Below are 13,692 nucleotides of genomic sequence, written 5' to 3'. Positions count from 1 at the left end.
AGAAATAAAAGTCCCAAACTTCCAAATATCCCCTTGATAAGCACAGCTGGCTCCGCTGGGAGTGTCCCTTCCCAGCTGGGGCAGCCACAGAGATTTTTCCTGGAGACTCTCCTCAGCCTCTGCCTTCTCCTTTCTCCCACCCCATCTCCTCGGTCTCTGGCCCTGGCGCCTGGGTTATACCACTGCTGCCCTGCACCTCCTTGGCCATCACTGAGGATCTTCTGTTAATAGCTGTTTTCATTAGGGGACCCCAGTACCAGTTGTACTTATGGGTACCCTTCTCCACTCGCCAGAATCTCAACCTGTGCCCTCATCCCACAACCAAAACACCCTCTGGTGCTTCCATTAGATGCTGCCAGAGCCCTTCAAACCACTCCTTCACACAAACCTTCCACACACACTGGGGCCTCAGCCCAGCTGCAGGGCCATCTCCCACAGCTTCTTCTGTCAAAGTGCTTTCTCCTTCGCACAGCTGACCCTGGGAGAACCAGGCCCTAAAACTAATGCACCCCAAATACCTCAGCTTGACAGATACAATCTAGTGACTGAGAGTGGAGATGATTCTTCGAAGTCCCATCCAGGGCTTTATGGGTATTCACACACCCACTCATATAAGAAAGAGTGACCAAGAGCCCACTCTGAACAGTTTCTGGTGGTGGTTCTCAAGCATGGTGGAGAACTGAAATGAAACCCAATGTTGCAGACATCGCATGCCATTTTAAACTAGAAAGAACTCCCATTAATAAGTTTTTCAACTCCGAAAATGTGCATTAATCTCTTATCATGGTGCCATGCTGTGTGCTGTTTATCACTGAATAATTATTCCCCTCTAATCCTACCCTTCGGCAATAAGCAACATGCAAAACATTTGGCCAATGATAAAATAGCATAAAACAATGAAACTAACTTAAATGTAGATTTTTTAAAAAGTTATGTTAATCACTGCATTGCATCAACAGTTCAGAGGTACACGCCAGCCAGTCCAGCTAACACCCTTGCACTCCTTGTTCTGGTGCAACACCTGGAGTGGGAGATTTATGTTTGAACTGGAGGGATGTCAGTGATCACCTGGTTGAAATGCCCCTTGTTACAAGGGAAAACGAGACCTAAAGATGCTAACCTACATTCCCAAGTCCACCTCCAATTGCTGGAAAGCAGCCCTCCAGCCCAGGGCACTGTCCTGGAGGTTTCAGTGTTGACGGCAGGGATGAGTGGTTGACTCCCCTTGAGGCTGCAGCCAAATCCCAGAACGTTCTCAGGGTTTGGGAAAATGAGGCCATTGAGCCTCTGGGGAACATGAGGTCCCTGCATTACAACTCACATGAAATCCCAGGAGAGGGCAATATTTATTCAAACTGCTAAGCTAAGCACCAGGCACTATATTGAAGTGGTATCGATGCCTTGAGGAGGGAACTGACCAAGGCTGCCTTAGGATCTCCGGGGCTCCAGGCCCTTTTGCCTTCATGAATAAATTAATTAAAATGTTTAAAATTTTATTTTATGACTGCGTTGGTATAGAGACAAATATAATCTAGTTTGGGTTATAATAGTTTTTTCTTCTGATTTTAAAGTACTTAAAACATGCTGGTGGGCGCCTAAAAGCATGGTGGGCTAAGGCTGGGCGTCCCGTTCCCTGATCCCCCAAGTGAAGGAATGACTCCACCCCTACCCTCCACCAGCAAAACTGCAACCGACAAGCCGTGGTTGTGAAGTGCGGGAGGGGATGGCGAGGCCACACCCCAGCCGTCCCCAACAGTGGGCAGAAGCGAGTGGCCAATATTGTCCCGGAGTTGACTCGCGGGAAACGTGTTCGCTCCATCCTGGCACGATGTTTGGTCTCCCTGAGCACCAGGGACAGCGGGTCAGTCTGCCTGGGAACTCCAGAGACTTAGCTCTGCCTTTTTGAAATGGGAAAAATGATCCAGGAATTTCCAACACTCTCCCCAACCAACCAGCCCTGATCTCCCCCACAGACACGCAAGTTGTAATGGTTCTGACAGCTGTCCCCTGGAGCTGCTCCGCCACCGCGAGAATTCTTTCCAGATCTCGCTTCCCTTCACCAAAGCGCACCGCACAGTGGTTTTTAAGCAGACGGAGATCCAGACAGGCTCTTAAAATTTTATCCCCTGAATTGCTCTATTCCTACTTTTTTTGCTATTGAGCGCCATCTAGTGCACACTAGGTTCCATTACCTTGAAATGAAATCCATCATTCCACAAAGACCCAGAGGGCCCACAGCCCTGGTCAGTGCAAGGGAAGCCTGGGTGGCAGGAAAGCAGGCTGAAACCTGCACTAGATCGGGGCTGGTCAAGGGAGGTGCTTCACTCCCTGGCCCGACACTTAAGTGTTGTGTAGGAGATGATGAAAGGATAAAGAATGACAAAGAAATGAGAAAGAATGATAAAAGGGCAGAAAAGCAATCAATACACAGCCTCGAGGATGAAGGGCAAGAGAGGGGGAGGATCTAAAAAAGCAGAGTTGGTAAATGCAGGCTTCGGAGCCCCAGAAGCCTTATTTGCAGGCCTGACAGCTTGAGTGCACTTGGGACCAGGAACAGGAGACTGGAAAAAGACAGTCCTACACCATCAGGGACCCATGACTGCCCTGAGTTTATGAACTTCTGGATGACCATTGCCATACTCTTTTAAACTTTAACTGTAAAATGCAGGCAGGGGACATCATTTTAATGTGTTTCTGATCATATTATGGACAGCTAAGAGACATACACACATCCTTCCTCAGTCAGCCGATTGGGACTACTTTTAAGGACTTGTGAAATGCATACAGAAGACACTATATAAGCAAATCCAAGGGAGAAACTGCTACAGAAAATGTGCTCACATTGGAAATCTCAGTATGATACAAATACTTCCTTCCAATCCCCAAGCTCACTTAGGGGAGTGTTTACTTCAGGCCATGTTTACTGATGTCACATTTGAACAGAAACAAATGTGGAGCCACTTTCTACAAGGAACATTCTGCCTCCTGAAGGAGTGGTGGCAGACAACAGTTTTGAGCCTTTGTTTCATTGGGAGAGCCTTTGTTTCAAAGGCGAGCGTGCAAGTCTGGTGCGTAACCGATGAGAGGAGAGATGCGGGCAGTGTCCAGGCCTCCCTCTCATTGTCCCTCATCCCCTTTTAGCCCCTTGGAACCCTGAATTGTGTCCTGGAAACTTCATATTTGAAGCTACAAGAATGATGTCAAAAGCCAAACATTGTAAACAGTTACACTTACTAGCTACAATGGGCTTTAACTTTCTCACCTATGAAAATGAGGGTAGTAATATCTACTTGGTGAATATTAGCAAAGACTTGTTTAAAGTGTCAAGCACAGTACCAAACCCAAAATGACCTTCAATAAGTGTGAACTCCCTGTTTACACAGTAGTCCCCTTTACCCACGGTTTCTCTTCCTGTGGTTTCAGTTACCCGTAGTCAACTGTGGTCTGCAAATATTAAGTGGAAAATTTCAGAAATAAACAATGCCTGTTTTAAATTTGCACCTTCCTGAGTGATGACACCTCAGGTTGTCCCAGGATGTGAATCATCCCTTCGTCCCCTGTGTCCACACTGCACGTGCCCCCGCCCTTCAGCCATGTCGTTGCTGTCTTGATTACCATATTGGTTATTAGAGGCCACATTCACAAACTTGTATTAAAGTATATTGTTGTAATTATTCCATTTTATCATTAGTTACTATTGTTATCTCTTCCTGTGACTAATTTATAAATTATACTTTATCATAGGTATGTATAGGAAAAAACATAATATATGTAAAGTTCAGGACTACCCATGGTTTCAGGTATCCACTGGGGGTCTTAGAACATATTTCCTTCAGAAAAGGGGACACTAATGTATAAATAGTAGTCACTGTGCTTCTGGTGAAGGTTCAGGATCATGATCCCTGGGCCACACCAGGGACAAGGCCTGAAAAGGAATGACACTGATGCTGTGATTACGGCCAGAATCCACAAGGGAAGCTAAAGACTAAGCCAGAGGCTGCAGGATGGACCTGGCCCTTCCCCACCACTTGCAAATGAGCAGCTACTGACACCACTGGACTCTCCCAGGCCAAATGCCCTGGGCTGCCTCTACAGAGAGATTGTTGAACTTAGTCTATAGAAGAGCTATTCCAATGGGTTAAGGGGAAAAAATTATGTGATTTTGTCAGCAAGCAATTACAGTAAGCCCAGAGCATGCCTGCCCCTAACTATATGAGGTGTTTGGTGGATGTGGTACAGGCCCACAGAGAAACCTTTCCATAGTGCCCCCCCAAAAATCTATTGAAAGGAGATTTAAGCAAATCCAGGAGGCTAGGGCAATTACAGACTAGGCTATACACCAGTCATGAGGACTGCACCTCCTCGAATCCACATACAACTTGATTATAACTTGAAAATATTTTTCTAGAAAATGGCATCCAATTGTTCTCTTTGTAACTGACTGTTGCTTTACGTCTCATCTTTCCACTTTCCAAGATACAGACCATGTTCAGAACAGCGCATTTTAGGTTGTTGCTACATAAAGTTTACATTAGTGATATTATTCAAAGATTTTTTTCAAATCAAAAGCAAAGAGTGGGAAGTTCAGCCCAATGTGTTTTGTGCAAATTCCTGCGGATGTGTTCAGGCAGAGGCAAGTGGTCGTGTGGCCTACACATGAAGGTGTCCATCATTCCAAGGAGAGACGTTTTCAGGGATGCAAAGAAAGAAAATGATAACGTCAGGAAAGCTTCCTTAAGAAATTTCTACTGGTTAAACGTTCACTGGCTACAAAGCCACTCTCTGCTCTTACACAGTGCTTCCGCCTGGGCATCAGCCCACACCCAGGACTCAGTCTTTGCCTAAAGCCCTAAATTATAGGTATTATTCAAAGAATGATATGTAAGCACAAAGGTCATCAACATGCCTAAGAAAAGTATCTTTTAAGGTGATTTGTGAAGCAAATCGTTGTAAACAGGGTCTCTTCTGTTACGATTCTAATGAACTGCAATTACCTTTATAGGCTATGGTCCAGGAGCTCCCCCTGGGGGTTCTTTGCTTCCCTGCAACTCCTCGCACGGCCCGCAGCAGGCGGGGTGGCAGGGGGAGAGGAGCTGAGCGCACACAGGCTGATCCTGGTGGCGCTCCACCGAGTTTCAGCTTCCTTATCTGCGAAGTGAGCAAATTACTCAAGAAGGTCTCTGAAACACCTTCTAGCTGGAAAATTTTATCTAAAATTTAAAATCTTGTGTATGGATAAAAAATCTAAATCAACTAGTTTGTTGAAGATTTTGAAAGGACAAATTGATATTTGTTGAATAAACAAATCTTCCCTGAGTTCCAGGAAAGGTACCAGGCAAAAGAAAACTAGCTCAGTGGTTCTAAGTCTCTGACTTCTTGTCTGTAGACAAGTCTTCAGTAAATAAAATAGGAAAAACAAATAATTGATAAACTACACCTGACTCAGGGTCCCCAGATTTGGATAAAGTCATTTCTCCAACCTTTACTGTGTTTTGTTCAGCTTTACTGGTAAGTAGACCATGCCTGGATGGACTGAAAGAAATTATGGTGAAACAGCAACCTTTTTTAGGGGAAACTCATTTGATTATCGCACATCTCCAACTGGTCATCAGTATGGCAGGTCCCGTGCATCTGGGAGGCTCTCCCTGTCAATGCTGGCTGCGGCAGAAGTAACGCCTGCTTGAGTGTGGTTGGCAGGGTAATAATAATATGGGTGTAATCATTTAGAGTTTTAATTTGAACATTTCACCTAAAATGTTACATGGTGTGCTTGAGTGTGATATTGCTACGTTAGAGAATTACATGCTTACGCTTTTGTAACAGAAGATTTTGTAATAAAATAGGGGCATCATTTGTGCCAGACCCTGTACCTATCTCCACTGCAGAGGGAACTGGAGCCTGAATCACCTGGGTTATCAGGGTCCCAAACAGCAACGAGGATGCCATAACATGGCTAGCTTTAGGAGCTGTGAGGCAGGGAAAACCAGTTCACATTAGCCAGGCCTTGTTGTCTATAAAGTACCCTTGATGTGCAGAGAAATACAACTTCACACCACTTCTAACAGGTCTACCCTGCTGGAAAAACCCAAAATCTGTTTTCCAGCAACAGCTCTTGCCTTCAGCTTGGGCTGGTCTCACACACCTCCTGCTCCTGCTTCTTCCACTACAAGGAGGTGCTGGGCTGAGGCAGTGAACATAGAGGCTCCTTGAAATTCTCCCCCCACAAGATGTCCCCGCAAGACCTATTACAGAGCTTCTGTGGTCAGTAAATTTGGCAAAGCAGCTACCTCCTTCAACTGAAGATTCACAATAGACATTAGTCTATTAAATGACCCTAAGAAGTTTAAAAGCAAAAAGAGAAAGGGGCCAAGGTTGGAGGTTGGCAGTTGGAGAGGGAGATTAAAATCCTTATTCAGCTACTAAACATCTCTGTAGTATAAAAATACTTACTAATCCCTGCTGAATTGGAGTTCTGCTAATGTTCCCACTTGGGAAATACTGGACCAGATGATCACTGAAATTATCCTAATTTTGACATTTCTAAGTTCTGTTTATGTATCTTCTAAAGCACAGTACTGGTCGTACCCCTCCTATGCCCAGAAATCCGCTGAGGCACCCTCCTGCTTGGAAGTTCCAAATTCCTTGGCACAGCGGTCAGGACCTGAGTCTGGCTCTGACTTCTTCTCCAGTCTCAGTTCCCTTCCTTCCATCCATGGTCTCTGCTCCTTCCAAACAGGGCTTCCCCGGGCTCCACCGTCTCCTGACTGTTGCTTTCTCACCTCTGGGTCCAGTTTAAACACTTTCTGTAGTCTTTGCATACACAAATGCAGCCCACTTGACTCAGTTCAAACCCTCTCCCCCATGGTGGTCTCTTCTCTAACCTGTATTTAGAACTCTTATTGAGGGCTGTTGCGCTAGACAAGGTACTGAGCTTCTTGTACTGCTGTATTCTGTACCTCCCCACAGGCTTCTTGGAAGAACAACTGCATACACGGTTGCCTTGCTTGTACATAATGCGTGTTTATGACAAATGGCTGATGTGATCCAACAGGAAACCCCCCCAGAATAGACAGAACAATGGTCTCAGGGACCCATCCTACTCTGGCTCTGCCATCAGCAGGGGCACTCAGGCTGTGTGCCTGAGGCTGAGTGTGCTCAGCTTCAGAGACAGAGAAAGGCTGGCAGAAGCCACCAACCTCCCAGAACTAAATATACTGAGATTCTCTTGAGTTATAATCCACTTTACAAAGAATTTGAGACAATCCTACAGAATTAAGGATAGAGTGAAAAAGAAAAATTAGTGACCAAAAAAAAAAAAAAAAAGCAAAACACCACCCAGACTAGAGGTCTATTTGAATTTTCAGAGGAAAAAAAATTATTCCAAAAAAAGAATCTCCAACATTAGGGCCTTAGGGATTATCGTAAGAGACTAAGGGAAAGATACTTTTTTGGTTTGAAAATTATCCTGAGTTCTCAAAATTGTCCACATAAATGACTACTATTTTATAAGGTACAGCGGATCTTAAGTATATATGTTTACAGCTCATCTCTGTAGAAAATACTTACCTTGCAGATTAACCAACAAACAAAACACCAGTTCTTGAATGCAGGGGTTATCAAGATGTGCTCTCCGGAGCAGAGGCATCGGCATAGGCATCGCTTGGAGCCTCCTTAGAAACATAGATTCTCAGTCCCCATCCCAAACTTCCTGCATCAAAAACTCTAGGGATAGGGCCAGGAATCCATGCATTAACAAGGCTTCTAGGCAATGCTGGTGCACAACGAAGTTCGTGTGTGATTATATTTCAAGCTAAACATGTTATCACCTGTGCCTATAAACTCATCTGTCAAAGACACAGACACGAAGTTCTCTCTTCACTCCAGTCTGTTACCACTGCTGCACAGCCCACTTCAAAATGGGGCGACAGCAAATAGAGCTGGCCTCTTGCCTTTGACATCTTCCAGTTCCACTGCTCAAAGCTCCACATATTCATTAGCATCTGCCCCGTCTCTTACAGCTGATCAAGCAGATGCCTGCAAATTCCTGGCCTGTGGCGAGTTTGCCCAGTGTGTGAAGAATGAGTGGACTGAGGAAGCAGAGTGTCGCTGCAGACCAGGGCACCTGGACCACCAGCAGGAACAGGGCCTCTGTGCCCCAGGAGAACAGTGTGAGGCTGCCCAGGCAGAGGGAGCTCCGTGCAGGTGGGTCAAGCACACTCACTTTAGAGACCCAAGTATGTGTCATTCGTAATTCTGAGAAACCTATCCCATTCATATGGTCCTTTAAAGCTGTGGTTCTAAACCCTGGCTGGTGTAACTCAGTGGATTGAGTGCGGGCTTTGAACCAAAGTATCGCAGGTTCGATTCCCAGCCAGGGCACATGCCTGGGTTGTAGGCCATGACGCCCAGCAACTGCACATTGATGGTTCTCTCTCTCTCTCTTTCTCCCTCCCTTTTCTCTTTAAAAAATAAAAATAAAATCTTTTTGAAAAAAATAAGTTAAAAAAAAAGCTGTGGTTCTCAAACGTCAGTGGTGCCAGCATCTCCTGGAGGAGGACTTGCTAAGGCATACATGCCAGGCTCTGCCGGGCCCTGTTCCTGACTCAGAGGGCTGGGTAGGCACTGGGAAGGCTGATACCACTGGTGCAAAAGCCATGCTTGGAGACCACTGCTTTAAGCCTTTCCACATTTCATGAAGACCAATAAGGAAAGAAAAAAGAAGCTGCGTCAGCTTGAAGGGAGAATACCACCTGGGTCACTACCTCTATCAGTTCATGTGTGTGAGACACTGGGCTTTTTCCCTACTTGCAGACACAATAGTTTTCACAAGAAAATTGGAAAAATATAGAAAATTATGAGAAAAAAGATAAAAGTCACCTTATCTGCTATTATCTTTTGGTGGACATGTTTATGTAAAATGTTTATATAGAATTTTCTAAAGCAAAATGGAATCAGCCTGGCTTCTTGTTTTGTAGTCAGTCTTTTTACGTACATCACTAAATACTTTCTGTAGCATCATTTGTGATGATTACATGGTAGTCCATGCTATAGATGTGCTACGATATGTTTAATCAATCCTTCCTTTCTGACAGAAAGGTTAACAGAAGCTCTTTGCAAGAAGAAAAAGTTGTGATATAATTGGCCTTCTATTCATGAGTCGGACTGTAGGATGTAGGTTGCCTTATGAACAGAAAACACAAGTATTTCTAATTCTTCTCCACGTCCTGTGACACCCAGAGAAGGTCCACACTGTGGACTCTGCCCTCGAGAGATGTCTGCGTGAGCCTGTCCTGCCTTTCCCCATCATGAGCTTCCAATCACACCAACACTTCCTCAGTACCCATCACCTCAGACCTGCATCTTTATTAGACTGTCCTGGAGTATTGTTCTCGTATTCATTCCAGTGACCATGGTCCCTGATTTCCCACCCAGGACTTGTGGCAACCTTCTTCCATACTCAGTCAGTAAGAAACAAGAAATTCAGCCTTTTTCTTGATGAAACATACCTGGTTCATTTAAAGTATTCACACTTCAAAAGACAACTATGCAATAGTTGTTAAAAAGCAATATTGTAGAGTCAAAGTGCAATTAGAAGTTTGGCTTAGCCCTGGCTGGTATGTCTCAGTTGGCTGGAGCATCATGCAGTAAACTGAAAGGCCGCGGGTTCCATTCCCAGTCGGGATACGTGCCTGGGTTGTGGGTTTGGTCCCCCCGGTGGAGTGTGTATAAGGCAACTGATCGGTGTTTCTCTCCCTCTCCCTCTCTATTCCCCTCTCTCTAAAATCAATAAGCATGCCCTCGGATGAGGATAAAAAAAATTTGACTTGGCAATTTACTAATCCAGTGACTTTGGGTAAATTACTTCTCTAAACCTCAATTCCCTCATTGGATAATGAGTGTAATAAAACCCACCTGCTGTGTCACCCCAAGGAATGTATGAAATTATGTTTATAAAGCATCTGTACAAAGAACACAGAGCACAGAGCATCCCTTCAGGCAAGTGCAGGTTATGATGATGCTGTCAGTGTTCTCCAAGTTGATCCCAATTAAAATCCCAACAGGATTCTTGGTGGAGTTTGACATTCTGGCTCTAAAGCTCCTCTAGAAATCAAAATGTACAGGAGAAAATCTGAAAGTACAATAATGGGGAGGTTGATCTGTCAGATACAGTACATAAAATAGTATTTAGGACATTAAGGTGGACACAGAGAGTGACAACACATTAACAGAACAAATACAAGCCCTAAGTAGACTCTTACATATTAGGGAATTTATTTTAACAAGCACTTCAAATCCATAAGGGAAGTATGGCCTGGTCAATAATGGTTAAAGTGAAACTGGCCTTCCATTTAGAAAAAATCAAAATCTGTTTCTTTCTACATCTAAATCAATTCTATATCAAAGATTCAAACCTCAAATCAAAACAATGAAAGTATAAGGAAAAATATCTTTAAAGGGTATTTCTGTAGTGCCAAAAAAGCCTTCCCTAATGAAGACACCAATCCCAGAAAACATGAAAAAGAATTCCATAGAGGACACAACACCCTAAAAAATTGATGTATAAACAACAAGGTGAGAGAAAAATACTAACTACCTATCTTACATCGTGAAGGGTGAACACCAGCCCGGCCGGGTGGCGCAGTCGGCAGGAGCACTGTCCCGCGGGCCTAGGGGCGCGGGTCTGGCTCCCAGTGAGAGCACACGCCTGGGCTGCAGCTTCGATCCCCGGTCAGGGCAGGTACGGGAGGTAACAAATCAATGTTTCTCTGTCACACTGATGTTTCTTTCTCTTTCTTCCTGTCTCTCTAAAATTAATAAACATATCTTTATTAATTTTGCCGGGTATGTTTCATCAAGAAAAGGCTGTGTCCACCTTAAGGAGGCAAGGAGTAAAAAAATAATAACACTTAAAGGATGAACATCCATAACAATGAGTTTCTATGCATCAATAAGACAAATATCTTAGTACTAAAAATGAGCAAAGAAATACATAGGTGCAATTCAAAGAAGAAATCCAAATGGCCAATGAAACAGGAAAAGATGCTCAATCTCACTATGATATGGCAATACAATTTATTACTCATCAGTTTGGCAAAAAAAGGTCAGTAATACCCAGTGTGGTAACATCAGGGAAAACTAGTTCTATCAAGCATTGTTGATAGGTGTGTAAACACTGGAAAAACTTTTTTGAAGAAATATTTACTATCTATAAAAATTTTATTTTGACTCATAATCTACTAGGCAATTATTCCTACAAAAATAGTTGCGCCTGTAGACTAAAATATGTGTACAAAAATGCTCACATCATCATTGCTTTGAAAGGTGAAACAACTGTGCAGCCCCCCTACCAGGGTACAGTTCAACTGTCCATCCTGCAGTGTGCTAGTCCTTATGGAACACAGTAGCTAAAAGCAGTAACCCAACTCTCCTGGAGCTGTCCAAGGGAAAAAACGACATTAAATGAAAAAAGTGAATTGCAGGATAACAGATCCTGTTTATGTAACAATAACAAAGTTATGTATTTGTAATTATATCAAGTTCAACCATGTGGCATCACTATTTTGTCGATAACAAACCATCAAACACTACATGGTTCAAGAAAACATGTAACTAAAAGCATAGCAAATACATGGAAAGAATCACTCAGCTGTGATTTCAGTAAACTGGAAGAGTGAAAAGGGGGTCCAAATTTTTAAATTATGAGAATATGTTTGTCTCACCTGTGTAATTTAAAAGCAAGGGTGGGGTGGTGGGGTTGGAAGAAAGGGTGGGTGAGCAAGGCCCTGGTAAGATGAGCAAGGAGAAGGGGGTTGCATGTGGCTTTTATGAGGTTATATATGCCCTTTTTCTTTTAATGAACCCTATTTGCTGTTTCAGGTATCTGTACAGTTTGTAGTTTTAAGTATGCCTCTTCCTGAAGAAATACCACTGTAATGCTAGGTTGTCCAGCCGATATGGAAGTGGACCGCTCTCGTGGAGGTTGTGGGGCTCTGCTCCCCGACCGGTTCCTGCCCCTGGGGGACAGTTACTATGAACTTCCAGTATTCAGACACACAGGAATAAGATGCTCCTTACACCACCTCAATTTGACAAACACGTTTGAGCACCCATGTGCTAGTCACTATGTCAGATGCTGGGTAGTGGATAAGAAGGAAGAAAGAAATCAAGGGAGAGAGGAAGGAAGAAGGGAAAGATACTCAATTTCCTTTAGCGGGGGATGGAAATCCTTACCATGAGGACCAGCCCCACCACGCATGAGTGGCTTCAGGGGGACTGTCAGTGCAGAAGGGACCCAAGCACAGAGGCGCCGAGAGTCCCTGCTGGATCCCCACCACCTGCTCACCTCCCGTCAGCTATTCCTATTCCTCACAGATTGATTAAGATTACAGGTTTTAAAGTTACTCCCAAGTTCAAATTCCAGAGCTACCCCTAACTAGTGAACTTGAGCAACATTTTCCCCTCTTTGAGCCTCAAATTTCTCATCTACATAATGGGGATAATAGGAATAAATTCATGAGTTTAGGTAAGGAATAAATGAGATGCTCCTCAGTGTAAAGTCTTAGCTACTGGCGTTATTGGAGCTGCTTGATAATTATTCAACAAAAGGGAGCCCTGAGAGAGAAACCGAGATTCCCTATTTGGTGCTTAAACCTCAACTTTGAAGCAAACCAAGTAAGAACACTAACACTTCAACTCTGGAAGCAGCGTTCTCTAAAGAATTGTGAATTGCCTGCATTTCTGTTACTCTGCCTGACAGTGAAGAAATAAATAGGGGAATTATACTGAGGGCAAGGCCTCACTGAGATGAGTCCATTGACACCCAAGGAGCATTTTCCATTGGCTCCATTCTTTGTCAATCTACCATCCAGTCACTGGTGTTTGCTATACTTTCACCTTTATGTTTCCTCCCATTCTTCTTCTCCATTCAGTATTCATGAATATACCCCATACACTTTTACTTTTCATTTCCCTCGATTTTGGTGTCCCATACACAAATCCAGTTGCACTAGGAACTTACTTGGCAAAATTCCCCTAGTAATAAAATGTTCACATTCAAAGGTCCCATTTTTGGCTTAATGACTTTTACTAATCACAACTGGCATCATACATACACAGAAAATGCAAACCCAGATCAAAGAAAGTAAATTATTTATGACTTCTGTTCAGATCTAAACACGTTCACTTTGTCCTTTAATAGGCCTAATGTGTTCTTTGTGGCATTATTTATGATGGTGCACCGTGACACACGGGAAGAGCTTTTGATGACATGAACGTACTCGTTCTTTTTACTACGGTGCGATCACAGGCTTATTCACACACTGCATGTCAGACACGAGATGGGTGGGGGCGCTCGTGTCTGCTCTTGCAGCTGTTCCTCACTCTGTGTGCAGTGCTTTCACACTGGATTAGAGGAGGGGAGCCAAGGCGGGGGCAGGGGAGTTAAGTACACTCCAACCCAGTTTTTCAAACTTCATCTGATTAACAGTTTAAGCAATCTCTTTGGACAACTCAGTTTTCTTGAAATATTTGGTCAGGCTCAAAGTTCTCCTCCCCTTCCCACTGTCTATGCACTGGGGGCGGAGGGCTCTCCTTGTCTCACCAAGGCCTTTGGAAAGTTTCTCTCCCATATTCTCCTCACCTGTGATCTCTTAGCTCTGACCCCAGCATCTGCCTGTCCCCTGGTAGTCTTGA

General features: G+C 44.0%; 1 protein-coding gene across 3 annotated transcripts in view; it reads left to right on the top strand.

Annotated features, from left to right (window-relative positions):
* The window catches only part of IMPG1 (interphotoreceptor matrix proteoglycan 1), a 119,607-nt gene that overhangs the window by 101,621 nt on the left and 4,294 nt on the right, over positions 1 to 13,692 (top strand). For 2 of the 3 annotated variants that reach the window (XM_036024378.1, XM_036024375.1), the window contains 2 exons: positions 8,019 to 8,202; positions 8,532 to 9,578. In XM_036024378.1, coding sequence (XP_035880271.1) covers positions 8,019 to 8,202; positions 8,532 to 8,565 — 218 coding nt within the window. In that variant the 3' untranslated portion in view covers positions 8,566 to 9,578. Of the gene's footprint in view, positions 1 to 8,018; positions 8,203 to 8,531; positions 9,579 to 13,692 lie in introns of those variants that run through there. The other variant, XM_036024376.1, reaches the window with a different exon arrangement.

Source organism: Phyllostomus discolor, chromosome 4 (genome assembly GCF_004126475.2).
Source record: "Phyllostomus discolor isolate MPI-MPIP mPhyDis1 chromosome 4, mPhyDis1.pri.v3, whole genome shotgun sequence".
NCBI classification, from domain to species: domain Eukaryota; kingdom Metazoa; phylum Chordata; class Mammalia; order Chiroptera; family Phyllostomidae; genus Phyllostomus; species Phyllostomus discolor.
The sequence above is the reverse complement of the archived record's forward strand: the minus strand, read 5'-3'. Positions and strand labels throughout refer to the sequence as shown.